The sequence below is a fragment of the Tiliqua scincoides genome, chromosome 2 (assembly GCF_035046505.1).
Source record: "Tiliqua scincoides isolate rTilSci1 chromosome 2, rTilSci1.hap2, whole genome shotgun sequence".
NCBI lineage: Eukaryota > Metazoa > Chordata > Lepidosauria > Squamata > Scincidae > Tiliqua > Tiliqua scincoides.
Window position 1 is genome coordinate 101,905,621 of NC_089822.1, and position 14,735 is coordinate 101,920,355.

At 43.7% G+C, this 14,735-nt stretch overlaps 1 protein-coding gene across 2 annotated transcripts; it reads right to left on the reverse strand.

Annotated features, from left to right (window-relative positions):
* Positions 1-282: 282 nt before the first annotated feature.
* On the reverse strand, positions 283-6,445 carry LOC136640043 (olfactory receptor 2A12-like). 2 transcript variants are annotated; one of them, XM_066614851.1, is made up of 2 exons: positions 5,564-6,334; positions 283-312 (listed from the first exon to the last, which is right to left on the reverse strand). In XM_066614851.1, the coding sequence occupies exons 1-2, from the start codon at positions 6,332-6,334 to the stop codon at positions 283-285; spliced, it is 801 nt and encodes a 266-aa protein (XP_066470948.1). The 2 variants fall into 2 exon arrangements, with proteins under 2 accessions (XP_066470948.1, XP_066470947.1); XM_066614850.1 differs by lacking the exon at positions 283-312 and adding an exon at positions 1,991-2,012 and having other exon boundaries at positions 5,538-6,445.
* Between the last annotated feature and the right edge of the window lie 8,290 nt (positions 6,446-14,735).

Below are 14,735 nucleotides of genomic sequence, written 5' to 3' on the forward strand. Positions count from 1 at the left end.
CAATGCATGCTCATGGTGCACATGGGTTAGGAACACTCAGAAGGCTGCTTTCATATACGTATATGCCCTCCTTGGTGAATCTGTGCATTTACACAGTGCAGAGCAAATCATATCAAGGAACATACCTTTCAAATGGTTAGGAGCATGCCATATTTCAAATTCTTTTTTATCTTTATTTTCAATGTATTTTCATTTTTCATATCTTTCTTGATTTGTTAAATTTTTCACTTTATTTATTTTTTCATTTTCAAATGTTTTTTATTTTTTTAATAAAAAAGTTTTCTACAAATAGGTCTGAAAGCTTTGTTCCACCTTGTTCCGGTGCCCATTTTCATTGTCCGTTTGCCCCATTTATGCTGCATTGTAAAGGGTCAGTGAGGCTAAAGAAAAAGGCCAGTACCAAGAAAAAAGAAAAGTCGCAGAAGGGCACTGTGGAAGATCGCAACATTGGACGATAAGCAACTGAAAGCACAAATCTATGCTTGTCTACTCTGAAGTAAGTCCCATTGTCTTCAGTGGAGCGTACTCTCAGGAAAGGATGCGTAGAATTGCAGCCTAAATGAGCAACTGGATAGTGTAACTGAAAATGTTGAATCTTATAATACCGTTGCTTGAGTACTTATAGATCTACAGCAGCTTTTTTGTGGATTCAGGTCCACTTTGACCCGCACCAAAGTGTCGTACCCTTGCCCAGAAGGGCAGCGCCAGTTCGGTAGACAGGGTGGATTCTGTCCAGTGCCGCTGAGGCCGAATAAGCAGGCACTGCAAGGTGGAAGGCTTTGAAGGTTCTTTACTGTTCAACAGACATGTCTGTGACCTTTGAGAGTTTGCACACTCAGATTCAAAGGCAATGTCAAAAGGGTGGGACCCTCCTTTTATACATTTCAGTTGTCATTCAAAACACAGTCCCCCAAAAAGGGTGTTAACTTTCCCTGGTAACGTTCCACTGACCTTTTCATACCCTCGCTCCCCCGCCCTTCTTCACTGTCCCTCTCATAGCTTTTGCCCCCCCCCTTCCAACAGGGAAGTAGTCTGGTTTCGGTCTGCCTGTTCAACATGTCTTGCTATTTTTGTTTTTAGCTATGATGATGCTGTTGTCTGCGGTTTTGTTAGCTGCCAGCAAAGGGTCTTTTAATAATAAACTTTGCAAGGCAGCAAGTCTGGAGCTTTTCTCTTAAGTTCATACTTTGCCTGTCTTCGTTCTGCACCCCCTCCCTCTGTCCTGTATTGATGGCTGTTACAGGTTACTTTGGGAGGAAAGAAGTGGGTCCAAGACAGGTAATTAGGTAACAAAAGGATTGGGCCCAGCAAGAGGGTTAGGATATTGGTGATGGCAGTGCCCCAGATCCTACCCCCTCCCTGGACCAGGCCCTAGGAGAGGGGAGTAAAGGGGGTAATTTGTACCCAGGCTCAGTGTCAAAAAGGGGGCCCAGGAGCCAAAGGAGGGGGCCCAGAAATTTCCTGGGATCTTACATTTTCCTATCAGACTTGTTGCCTGCATGGGATGCTGGGGACACTACCACGAGTGTGTGGCTGCAGCTACTGCAACTACTAGAAAGTCATATATGCTGGGCTGAGGAATGCATTCAGGATACTCCTTAACACAGTGTCAAATCTGAGAGAAAACCTGCCTGCAACAGTAGCTCTTTGGCTTATGGATCTGTTTACCATGAAGGAGTGTATAGGAGCTCAGGGACACAGCTGTGAGATCACAGCTCCTGCAGAATCAAGTTTTGGTACGCACAGGACACTTTCCATTCCAGTATGAGCCTAAACATGATGATGCTAATTTTCTGCATGACTTTCTATATTTAAAAGATTTTATAGAAACTTGGGAGTGTGTTTGGTTTTCCGTATTACTGTATCTGTCTGTTGATGCTACATGGGTGGGTAGATCTGGGTTCCAAAAACTTTTCCAGCTGTCTCCACCCTCCCCACATCTTGTTTCACCACTCCTGCCCCCATTCTGCTCTCCCGTCACCACCCTCTCTTACTCTGTTTCACCTCTTCCCCTTTGCAAAGGGGCCGAAAAGAAACTTTGTACCCCCTGATAAAATTCCTCTCATAGGCCCTGCCCAGGACCCAGTTGGTCCACCCAGCCCCCTCTCCCACCCGCATTTGGCCTCTTCCCAGCTCCATTCCGCCCTCCTGCCACCTCTTCCTGCCTCTCTTGTCTTCTTACCTGCTCTAGTGAGCAGCACAATGATGCAGGTGGAAAGGTGAGGGCCTTCCCACCAGCACTCCCAGCAGCATGCTAAATTGCACACTGTTGGAACACCGTTTGCAACATACGCTGGCTGCTTTATGACAGTCAGCGCCATTGCAGGAGGGGAACTATGGGTGCACGGTTCCACTTGGTACTAATAAGATCAGGCTGTTTGTTACATTCTTTTAGTCATACCTGAACTATCTGGACTTGTGAAGACTGAATAGCTGATGGCTGGGCTGCCTGTATAACACCATGGACTTGAGCTGTCTGCCCATTCAGCAGTACTGTGGTCACAGTGGTAGCAGAAGTTGTTGCATGAGCTGCCAAAGAGTTGAGATAACCTCTCTCCATGGCAGGGCATACCTGCGCCCTAAACTTCCAAAGAACACAGAGTGCTTTGTGTTTAGTGAGTTGACGGGTGTGCATGGAAGTACTTAGATGGTTGGTGAAGGCACGTGACCAGCAATCAATTCACTACTAGTTCACTAGTCTGATTTTCTCCTGACAGAGAAGGATGGTTTCGAGTGCTGTGCTTAATACTAACCTTTGAGAAAATGCTCACCAAAGATGTGGGCAAAATGTTAGGAGCTGATGCTTTTACTAGACCGCAACCTTTAATCCTGGTTGGATAATTTTAATTGCAACAACAGCTATTCTGGCCATGAAACCTTAGATAGCGTGTTGCCAGTGTCTCTTCTGCATCTTTTTTTAGATTGTGATGCCTTTAGGAACAGAGAACCATTTGTTCTGAACTTTACTTTGTCCTCAGATGCAAAGAAGTCCTTGATTGCCTGGAAGGAATAAACTTTATAGCATTTTTGAAGAAGGTGGGGACGTTTGGGGACAGTTTCCTCTCGACAATCCAGGCCCTATATAAAAGACCTATCACTCACACTAACTGAGCGAACATGAAACTTTTCTACTTTGAATTGACCCACTAGGGATATCCAGGGCTGGCCGAAGACTTTCTGATGCCAGAGGTGGCATGCTGCCCCCTTACCCAATCATGTGCCAGCCTCTTCCCCTCCCACTCTCCAATGTTCTAGCTCAGCACTCCCCTCCACATTTCCTGTTCTCTCTTCCCTCCTCTTCCTTCTCAGTCCAGGGTGAGGCAGGAGAAGGTGCAATGGAGGCAAGTTGGTGGCCCCCACCAATCTGCTGCCTAAAGCAACTGCTTCAGTTGGCTTCATGTATTGCCTGACCCTTTGGATGCCCACTGCCGCCTCTCTTTGAGCCTGTTCTTGTCTATGCTGAATGAAAGATTGCAGACCGTTGTAAAGTTGTTTTTTTCCTTTTATGGGCAACAGCTACAGCAGTGTTCTTGCTAAGTACAGGAGCCAATTCTGTGGTGCCCACCGCTGGTGCTGCAGCCCCAACGCCCACAGTGGGTGTAGTAAAAGTGCTGTAAGGTACTTGGCTACTGGCAGGAGATGCAGTGCTGGTGGAGAGGCCCACACCACCCTGTTACCAAAAAGGGCTGTTATGTTTTAAGGGGAAATATTATATTACCCTTTTGGAAACTTCAGGATCGCAGGCTAGATAACAAGACAGCGTAATGCAAAGAAATTCCTTTTTAGCTTAAAAAGAGACTGGGAGAAAGATAACTTTCAATAGGATTATATTTTTATTGCAGAAACACATAGATATACATAATGCACATGGAAAAAATGGTAAGTATATGTCTACTTGAATCCTAGTACTTGGATACAGTATACCTAACTTTCATGGTGGTTGCGTGTGGAGTGTATTTGGTGCATTCCAAGGAGATCAGAAAAGGATAGATTCGAGGGAAGGATTTTAGGGGTCCCTGGTCTGCATAACCCAGTTGCTGACTAAAGATGGGGAAAGAAGGGGAGAAAAAAGGGGGGGAAACAGGGAAAAGGTTCCAGACGCAAGATATAGTTACCTGTCCTGAGGAGCAGTTGGGGGGGGGGTGGAGAGTCCTATGGAGGACCTCTGCCTTAAGGGCAGCCAGAGAGAGAGATGGAGCACATGGCAGCCTTCTCTTTTAAGGGTTTTTGCTGACCTGAATGACCCGGATGTGGCCTAGAGCTGTCCTGGATGCGCATGCTCACTACACACAGTGGAGCATGCAAGAAAAACAGGATGATAGGATCAGCCTTGACTGGCCTCCTGGAGGGGGGGGTAGCTTGCTTTCTGTTGCCACTGCGGAGAATTTGGAGTCAGGATGTAGCTTATCAGCAAATTCAGTGGGTCTAATGGCTTGCTAGCTAGGGGAACTTACACAATAGACAACAATAGAAGACACTTAAGCAACGATTTACAGTGATTGAGACTCTTCCAGACTCCTTGACTGGGGGATGGGAATGTGGTTACCATGAGCTTGACTTGACTTGATTGTCCTGTGTGCTGAGGTTTAATGGGTTTGCATAACAGTGACTGGATTAGGAGACACTTTGCATAGAAACAATGATTTAGGCTTTGTTGCCGGGAGTCTTCCTCCCATGCTGTGTGCATGGAGAGGTAGAGCTTGTGTAAACTTGTGACTTTACCAGGTTTTTGGGAATTGGACCTGTGAGAAGTTTGGCTTATAACCAGATATAAAATCACAACTTAAAAGGAAAAAGGGGATTTTCACGTAACAACCCAGTGCTGGCCCTCTGTGCCAGCAGGACACAGAAGAGGGGTACCAACTGTTGAGTGTTCCCACTGGGAGGCGAGAAGGCTTTTTGGGGTGGGGAGAGTGGGGGAAGGCTGGGAGGGGGTGAAACTTGGCAGAGGGAGGGAGGGAGGGCCAGAGAGCAGTCTGGACCTGGAAGGGGGCAGGGATGGCAGCAGAGGCTGCTGCCAAGTCTTATCCCCTCTCCCAAGCCATGGAGCCCGACATGGGTCTCCTGTGGCAGCTCAGGAGCTGCCACAGATCCAAGGAGGCCCATTGGGGCCAGCAGAATTCTACATGGGAGTTCTTCAGTGGCTGCTCTGTCCCCATGGGACACAGCAGTAGGGTAGGGGGGATAGGATTTATATTAATTGTGATACAAAAAGATGCTCAGCCAACATATTTCTGAGAGCCATACATTATATGTCAAAGTGGCACATGTGGCTCATGAGCTATGGTTTGGCCACCCCTATTATATAAGCCAGTGTCACATTTTTTTTCTAGAGGACTTTTTGCTGGGGTCTCCCTTGTGACTTCTCTTGGGTGAGCACTTTTGGGACAGGGAATCTTTTTCCCCCCAGTTTCTTTTGCTATATAATTGGAACCCCCACTTTGTGAATGTTATTTTGTTGCAAAGAGGTATATAATAATAATATACCACATAAAACTGCCCACTTTGTGGCCAGTTAATGAATTCTGCACAGTTGCACCATTTTTACCAAAGCCCCTTTCACTTCCTTGTTCCTCAAACTGTATATCATGGGGTTAAACATGGGGGTGACAATGCTATAGAAAAGAGAAATCATTTTGTCCTGACTTGGGGAGTGGCTAGACTTAGGTCTCATGTACATAAATATGGCACTGCCATAGAAAAGCACCACCACAATCATGTGGGAGGCACATGTGGAGAAAGCTTTGTGCTGACCTTGTGCAGATTGGATTTTCAAGATGGCAACCAGGATGCGGACGTAAGTCATCATAATAAAGGAAATAGGGATAAGCAGGGTGAAAATGCAACCCACTGAAGTAACCTTTTCAGCAATGCTGGTGTCGGCACATGCCAGCTTCAGCAATGCTGGCATTTCACAGAAAAAGTGATCAATGACATTGGACCCACAAAATGGTAACCGCCAGGTGAGGACAGTATGTGTCACTGGCAACAGAAGGCCACAAATCCAGGACGCCATGGCCAGCTTCAGGCACACTCTTTTGTTCATGAGGAACGTATAGTGAAGAGGATGACAAATTGCCACGTATCTATCATAGGCCATCACTGCAAGCAGAATGCACTCGGTAATAGCCAGGGTCAGAAAAACATGCATCTGAATGGCACAACTAACCAATGAGATAGTTTGTTTTGGGCTATGGAGGTTGACCAGCATCTGAGGGACTGTGCTGGAAGTGTAGCAGATGTCCACACAAGCAAGGTGGCTCAGGAAGAAATACATGGGAGTGTGGAGCCGGGAGTCCAGCCGTATGAGCATCAGTATGATTGCGTTGCCCATCAGAGTGATGATATAAGTCACAGAAAAAAGTCCAAAAAGCAAGAGACGGATTTTCAGGCTCCTGGAAAGACCAAGCAAGAGGAATTCAGTCACAAAAGTTTGGTTCCACATAGTGGCTTCCTAGTCTGATGGTCTGTGCACAGGAAAAAGAACATGAAGTGTGTAAATCGAGTTGTGTGTACAAAGTGAAGAAAGAAATCTGTCTTTTCATTCTATAGAAAGCCCCAGGGCCACTGATGATGGTGAACACAATTAATAATACAGGACTGTAAAAATGGAATGAATTTCATATTTCACCCTGTTGGTTATGTTTCAGTACATGCACAAAGTCCTTGACCTTGACGCATTTCAGCTCCCTCTTTTTGCACTGAATGGACACAGCCAGGCTTCTTCACAAGGTGGAGCTGCCTCATTTCCAGATGGCATTTCAGATCAAATAATAGAACACCAAGGAATTTATCAGAGCTGCCAGGACTATCTAAGCGATGTCTATGATGATGTAAGTAAGCTCTCAGAACACCTATGGGTCTTCTCAGACATACGCCACCCATTTTGGTGGTGTATGTCTGTGGAGAGAAAAGGGGCAGTGAGGTTTAAAATGAGGGGATAAGATCCAGCATGTACAACTGCCACAGGAACCACCCCCTCCCTTCCCTTCCCCTCCCTGCCCCTGGTTCATCCCCTAACGTGCCCCATTCCTCCCCCTCCTGCCTACTGTCTCTTTCCCAAACGAGCTAATGCAGAGCCAGAAGCAAAACCAGCACCAGACAGAATCTTGGGTGAGAGCTGGCTGGGTCAGCTGGGTGGCTTCTGAAGGACGTCCACTTGCGATGGGGGTGGGTGGGTGGGAGCACAAGACAGTGGTGATATTTTTGACCAGAAACATTCCTACTTTCAAATCAAGTCATCACTCTTTTAATGGGAGCAACATGTCAAAAAGCCTCTTTTTCTGACATCTTGTGAGGCCTGAATGAAAAGCCAGCTTGAAATGAGAGGCTCAGATATGAGAGAGAAGCAAGAGGATTGGACATCCAGAAGAAAACCTGGATTAATTAGTCAATGAATTAATCTAGGTCACACATAAATCTTTAATTGATTGATTGAGTGCAATTAAGAATTGGAATGAATTTTCCTTTTATCATCATCATCATCATCATTCCATTTTCACACAGTCATTTTGTTTTTGACTGGGTTTTGTATATATCCACTTATGGAGTTCTTCCCAAGGGCCTAGGATAGGAAGCTATTTTTTGTTTTTAATCTTTGCGTTAAAAATATTGCCATAGTATATGTGCTGCTCCAAGTACGGTGGCCTTTTGTAAGTGACTGATGATACTTGTGCTCATCTCGATGGTGTTTATGTACATTTCCAGGTGTTTCAGGACAGCACCCAAGGCCCCTATGACAACTGGCATTACTCTTGCTTTCTTGTGCCACAGTCTTTCAATTTCTATTTGTAGGTCTTTATACTTGGTAATTTTCTCCAGTTCTTTATCTGCTATTCTACTGTCACCAGGTACTGCAATGTCTGCTGGCCAGATGTTCTTATCCTTGCTGATGATGGTTATGCCTGGTGTGTTGTGTAGCAGAAGTTTGTCAATTTGTATTCTAAAATCCCAGAGCACTTTGACTTCTTCATTCTCTACCACTTTTTCATTTCCTTAATTCAAAATGGACCAAGGGGACTGATTGATTGAGTTATTATTATGACACAGCATGGAACCAATAAGGTGTTAGTAAGGTCACACCTTGGGGGGGGGGGTTGACACTACTAGTGACCAAAATTGCTAAAATCACAGTTTGTAGGAATAATACCATCGTGATATATATCAATCGATGTGTAATTTCATGCAGAATGCAATGAAACAAACCATGTTGAAATATCTGTGTTCTATCAAAAGCTTGTGACCCTGATTGAGAGTGCATGGTATAGAACAGGAGACCTGCAGCCAGTGAAATGGGGCTGAATATTGCTACATCAGCAGCCCTCTCAGAAGGATGCCTTCACATACAAAGCCCCTACCCCTTGACACAGTTCCAATTTGGGTTATGCTGTGTGTGTTCCCAGCACAAGAAAAAACCAAGACATGCAGGAATTAAACTGCACATTAAAAATATTATCTTTGACCTAAGCTGCGTGCCATCACCACACTTGGGGCAGTTTATTATATCAAGTTCAGATGATTCTTACTCCACCCGGCTGGTCCCACACATTTAAGGACATGCACAGTCATGGTACACACACCAGTCCTGGCTCTTCCTCTGTTTCCCTGCTTTCCTTTTAAATCTCCCTAACTGTGTGGGGAGAGAGGCACAGTATGGCTAAGCCGTTTACCTTATATTTAAGGCAAGTTTAGTAACATATGGAAGGGGGGCACTTTGGATGATCCCCACAGGGGAAATGAAGAAAGAACCATCCATTAATGTGGGGTTCATCCAACCAACTCCCTCAGAATTATCTATTATGTGAAGAAATATTCCCATTTGTCTATTTCCAACCTGTTGCTAAACAACTTCAACCCTTCCCCTGCTCTCCATTTAGTCACTCCAAATCCCCCACCCCAGTGGCTTCTGTCCCTGTACCCGCAACACTTTTGAAAATCTTGCAAGGGAAATCGGAAGTCGGAATAAAAACTAAGCATACACTGTGCACTTTCTGCTTCTGGTTGCCCCCTGCCAATGCAGCATTTCTTGGGACAAAAGACCATCGGGCTACCATTATCTACATTTGCATGCAGTGTTTGTCTTGGCTGAATGCAATGATTTTTACCTGAAAATGTCAAACAGGAACTGATGCTAGGGTTATCCCACCCAGCTCTAGGATGGATAACAACTTCATTTCATCTTCCGGTAAGTACTGTATAGCTCACAGGATATTCTTAGTAAGACAGCAATGAAGACTGCATAAACCCATTCCAGTTCTTACACGATTTACTTTTACTTGGTGACAGGAATAATATACTTTGTCTAGTATTTGGAGTCTCAAAGGAAGAGAGAGCTTTTCACCAAGAGATTCCTTAGAGATCTTTTCCCAAACTCTCTCCTTGATGTGTTTTGAAACTGAGCACAAAACCCAAATAGAGTAATTTTCCCAAATGAATTATTGCTTTCTAATTGTCTTGTTTCTTGGATTACAGATGATAATCTTTTTTTCTCTCTTCTGTAGGGGAGGAATCCGCTGTGTGATCTGGGCATGTATAGTCTCTGATGTAACATGAATTGCACCTTTGAAGTGCAATCCTATGCACACTTACCTGGGAGTAGGTCCCATTAAATTCAATGGGACTTAGATCTGATTGGGCTGGGAGGTCTCTTTTCAACAAATGCAAGCTATTGCAAGGTATTGTGCACACACTAATGCTTCATACTTCCCAGTCTAGCTTCTTGTATTGCCTTGGAAACCACTGTGGACACTTGTTGAACTTCAGGACAATATGGCACAGTAGCTGATGGAAACAGGGTGAGACTTATTATATATGTAAAGTTCAACCAACAAACCCCCCCCCCCCAAGATCAGGACCATATCTAGGAAATACTAGCAGCTTCTCTCATGTATATTTCAGGATTTAGACAAACACAGCAAATTCTATCTCTTTATTGTCATAGCCCATAAAGAGGTTTTCACACTTATGTACATTTCCTGCTGTGCTCTGACATTTCTGAAAGCCTAGAACAGACTCAAACAATGAGCTAACAACCACCTATGGGTTAGATGTAACCTATGAGAGTCTCCAGTTCCACCCTCTAATTTACAGCCATCCCTGCCCAGAAACTCCTCCATTCCTCCCCCTCCCATCCTGATTCCTCCCACTGCTTCCCCCCATCCCCACAGCCTTACCTGTGCTCTCGCAGGTAGCCAGTAGTGGCAGCGGGCTGCCAAGATTTCCACCATTTGTGGCTGCAGTTTCAAAATGGCACACCACCATATAACCTCTCACAACCATGGGACCTCTGTTCCACTATCATGTTTGTATGTTTGGATTGGGCTCTGAACCTACCAAGAAATTCAGGTGGAAGGGGTTTTGTACAAGCTAAACAAACAGCTGAGGAAGAAAAACAAACACTGAATGATTGAATCAAGAAGAGCAAAGAAAGCCTATTGGTCGAAGTATCCTAAGGCAACCTACTGAAAGTGGCAGAACGTAAAGAAGATTACAAAAAGTCTGGTTCAAACATACCTAGAAAATTGCAGTAGCAGACCTAGCACTGGGCAAAGAGGGGAAGTGCCTTGAGTGCTGAGACAACTCTAGGACCACAAGGGAAGCCTTCTGAGGCTTCCAGCACAGTTGGAAACTGCACTTCCAGTTTTCAGGAGTGCAGTTTAAGACTGCGGGGAAGCCACAGAAAGCTTCACCAGTCGATCCTACGGTTACACGAGGTTCCGTTGCATTTGAAAGGTAGGTGACGGCTTCATGTGGGGGGGGGGTTGGAATCTCACATGGGGCGACATTGTGGACCTTTGGATAAAAAAGCACATGGAAATGGCTTCAGAATGAATGCAAAGAAAGAAATGGAAGGTCTCATCTGAGTTGCGCAGGAATAGGCACTTGATGCAAACAATATCAAAGCAAGGATTCTGAAAACCAGTGACAACAGCAAATGTCAACTTTGTAGGATGAATGCTGAAATGGTCGACCATTTGGTCAATGCCTGTAGCAAGATCACTCAAATTGACTATAAAGAATTTCACGTCAGAGTTGCAGCTATAGTTCACTAGAATCAATATAACAATCAAACAATACAAATTACCTTCACACCGAAACTCATGGGATCGTAAATGTGACAAAACCACTGAGAATGACCAAGCAAAGATTCTCTGGGCCTTCAGATTCCAGACAAACATCTGAAACACAATATGCCATCATCAATATTGCAGTTCCAGGAGACATCAGAATTGAAGACAAAGAACTGAAGATTACAAAATGTCAAGTCCTGAGAGTAGAACTTGAGCATCTCTGGGAGAAGAACATCAGTTTTGTGCCAATTGTCATTGCAGTCCTTGGAGTAGAGCCTAGATATCTAAAGAAACAATATTTGGGTCCTTGAGCAAATTCCACCAACTCAGTTCCAGAAAAACAGCACTGCTTGGAACAGCAAGAATCTGATGGTGTTAACTCAGTGATTCCTAGAATCTTGGCCAGATCCCAAACTGCAGAAAATAACCAGTTCAGTGTACATTTTCAGCAGTAAGTATACTTGCTTAAATAATAAACTTTAATCTTATATTGAAAAATATTACAGAAAAACGAGTTTATTATTGAATTCTTCATGTTGATGTTTTGTCTATTTTTATATATTTTACATATTTAGATATTGTTGTATTTTATCACTGTATATTTGCACTTTCTTAGGGCCCAATCCTATCCAATTTTCCAGTGCTGGTGCAACTGTGCCCATGGGTTGTGCACTGTATCCTGTGGTGGAGAGGCAGTTACAAAGGCCTCCTCAAGGTGTGGAAATATTTGTTCCCTTACATCGAGGCTGCATTTCGGCTGCAAACTGGGCTGCATTGGGCTGGAAATTTGGATAGGATTGGGCCCTACATCTCCATAATAAAAAGATTGACCCCCCACCAGTTTTTTTTTTTTAAATTGCCATTGTAGGAAATGAAGGGATACTATTCTACTGCAGCTAATATGAGGCAAGGCCCTGGAAGCCGCAAGTCATTATGTATGTGTATGTAGCCATTATGCTGAACCAAAATATTCCATGTTCACCTGCTTAGCAGTTTAGGAGAATTTCCATGTTCACATGCTTAGCAGTTTAGCATTTAGGAGAAAATGAAGGCTTGGGTCCATTTCGTTTCTCTGTCTCTGTTGCAGGCTGACAGTGGGAAACCCATGGCCCCAGCCTGCATATAAATAAGTTCCTTTGATTCTTTTAGAACCTATAGCAAGAAAAGGCTTATAAATAATATTCACTTAGGTTTCTTCTAGAACCATGTTAGTTAGGCGTATAAGGATTAAGAAATAAAGGAAACCATATGAACTTTATTTCACCCCCTCGCTGAAGAAGTTTAAGGGAGCTGGCTGAGGCAAAAGTCATAAATCAAGAGATGTTTTACTACCTAATTGTCACAACATCAGATAAGAAAAAGACTAGAATTAGTAGCCATCAAGCCTAATTAGAATGATGACTGAGACTATGCTGTAGCTTCACTTTGAAGTCAGGAATGCACCCCCAAGCCTAAATGGCTAGATTTAAACAGAGGAAAAACACCTAAAGAAAGAAAGGATTTTTGGACAGGAAACATCTTGTATTTTAAAGTATAATTAAATAAAAACAAATATGCACTGGCAAAGCTATCAGGAAGGGATTCATGTCTTGTGCATGCAACATCATGGTGTTTGGAAAAGTGTTACAGATTTGTGCTAATGACAGACTAATGATGCCTGATGAGAAGTGTCTTTAAAGGTGTGAATTAACAAAAGACTCTTAGCAATGAGACTGCTGTCATGCTAGTTGGTGGAATGATAGATTAGGGTAGGCTGAACAGAGCAGGATCGCTTTAAACTTGAATTCCTGCGTCTGAATAGAGAGCAATTTAGAAGTAAACAGGCTTCTTTAGAACCCAAAATATGCACTTGGAGAGCTGTTTGAGGCTGTTTATGTAAAGGCAGCACACAAGAAGCATCATAGAAGTGTCAAAAGATTACACAGTTAGCATGCATTCTTTAATATTTCAATAGTTATTGCTTTAGATGATAGTAGCAATGTTAGTAGTATCAGAAGTAAATTCTAGTTGTTAAAATTAGTTAGATTAAAGCATGAAAACACAGAAAAAAGAAAAGCAAAATTGAAAAGACTTAAGTCTCAGATGTATCCCTATAGCCTTGAAAATGCAGATGCCAGCCTGGAGTTAATTAAGAGTTTGACAAGAGACTCTAAAGAAGTTACAGTTTACAGATAAGACCTTTATCTAAGCAAAAAGCATATTCAACCCTATATCATGCCTGTCAACTAGATAAAGAGCAACACCATTAGGGAGAGATCAGACAATTTATGCCTTTTCCTGGCGCCAAGGGCAGATAGTAGACACCAAGGAGTAGATAGTTAGGTTCAGAACAGTTAATCCTGTTTGACAGAGCTTGGTAGATACAAGACACCTACAAATCAACTAAAGACAAGAGCAGATAAGCAGAGAGCATTCCTGAGAGGCTCTCCTGTTTTGGAAGCCTTGAGTTAACGGAGAAAGCAAGCTTTAACAAAGAAAGAAATCTCTTAAAAACCCTTGTTTTTAAGAAGAATTTGGATTGTTTGGTATCAAATTGAGTTAATATACATACTGAGGAACATAGAGAACCAAAATTCAGTTTATAGAAGGTTTATATTAATAGAGAAGAATTCAAAATAGCTCTGTAATAAATAGGTAAACAGTACCACCTACAGGTTGTTAGAAACCATGCTGTAACCTGAGACTAACCAATCAGATGCTTGAAACCTGTAGCCAATCCCAAGAGAAGCTCCATTTCTGATGTGATGAACCCCTTAGCCAATGATAGTGAGATTTTTCAAACAAAAGAGACAGAATCCTATATAAACCAAGGATTCACATTGAAACATTGCTATTCTCTGGAGGCACTGAGAGTTACTACACAGCTCTCTGTGCTCCCCATTTTGAACAGATGTTCTTGAGAGGCCCGTTGCTGGCAACGAATAAAGCTTGCAGACAATCATCATTCTTGCCTACCGAGTTTGGTTTCAACTTTGAGTTTGTTTTCAACTTTGCTTTTAAAGTTTGCCTTTGAAGTTTGCTGCGGACTTTGCATTTCACCTCGCAACAAATACAGTTCATAAGCCCCACTGCTGAAAAGTCTGCACATTGTCACATAGCACTGTGGGGGAAAGGTGGCCTCTAGCCAACAGTCCCTAATGGGAGCACTATTATAAAAATGGTGGTGGCATAAAAAGGGACAAGAGGTATATCCTTTACTATTCCACCATTTCGGAATTCCACCATTTCCACCCTGAAGCGGCCCTCAGGGTGCCCACCTCATCTCACAGGGGAAGCACCACACCAAAACATTTTGATGTGCCCATGAGACTACTGCCTGGGCATTCTTCTAGCCTAGACATGCAAGAATGGATGCTTTCCACTAGCATGCAGCTACCAGAAGGTTTTATTGCAGACCCCAATACAATCAGGTGACTTGCCTCTTCCCCAAGTCTCTATGCTGTCCTGTAGGTGTGTCCCAGATTATCACTTCTGCTGATGGGTCCAGGTAGTTCTGTCCAGCACAAGCTACATGGAGTATCTGCATATGCTGATGTTAACATGCCAGAAGGTGGGGCCTCCTCCTCAGGGGGTAGAAACCAGTCCAGAAAGTGCCTTTCCCTATTCCCCAAGATGGGTGAGCCATAACAGAGGCAGTCAATCTTCTAGAGAGGGTTCCTGGACTCT

Excerpts from the sequence above, each read along its gene's own strand:
- LOC136640043 (XM_066614850.1), bottom strand. The coding sequence starts at position 6,445 with ATGTGGAACCAAACTTTTGTGACTGAATTCCTCTTGCTTGGTCTTTCC. Across the intron at positions 2,013-5,537 it reads GGGGCTTTGGTAAAAATGGT|GGGAAGAGGTGAAACAGAGT; the intron begins GCAACTGTGCAG and ends CCCTTTGCAAAG.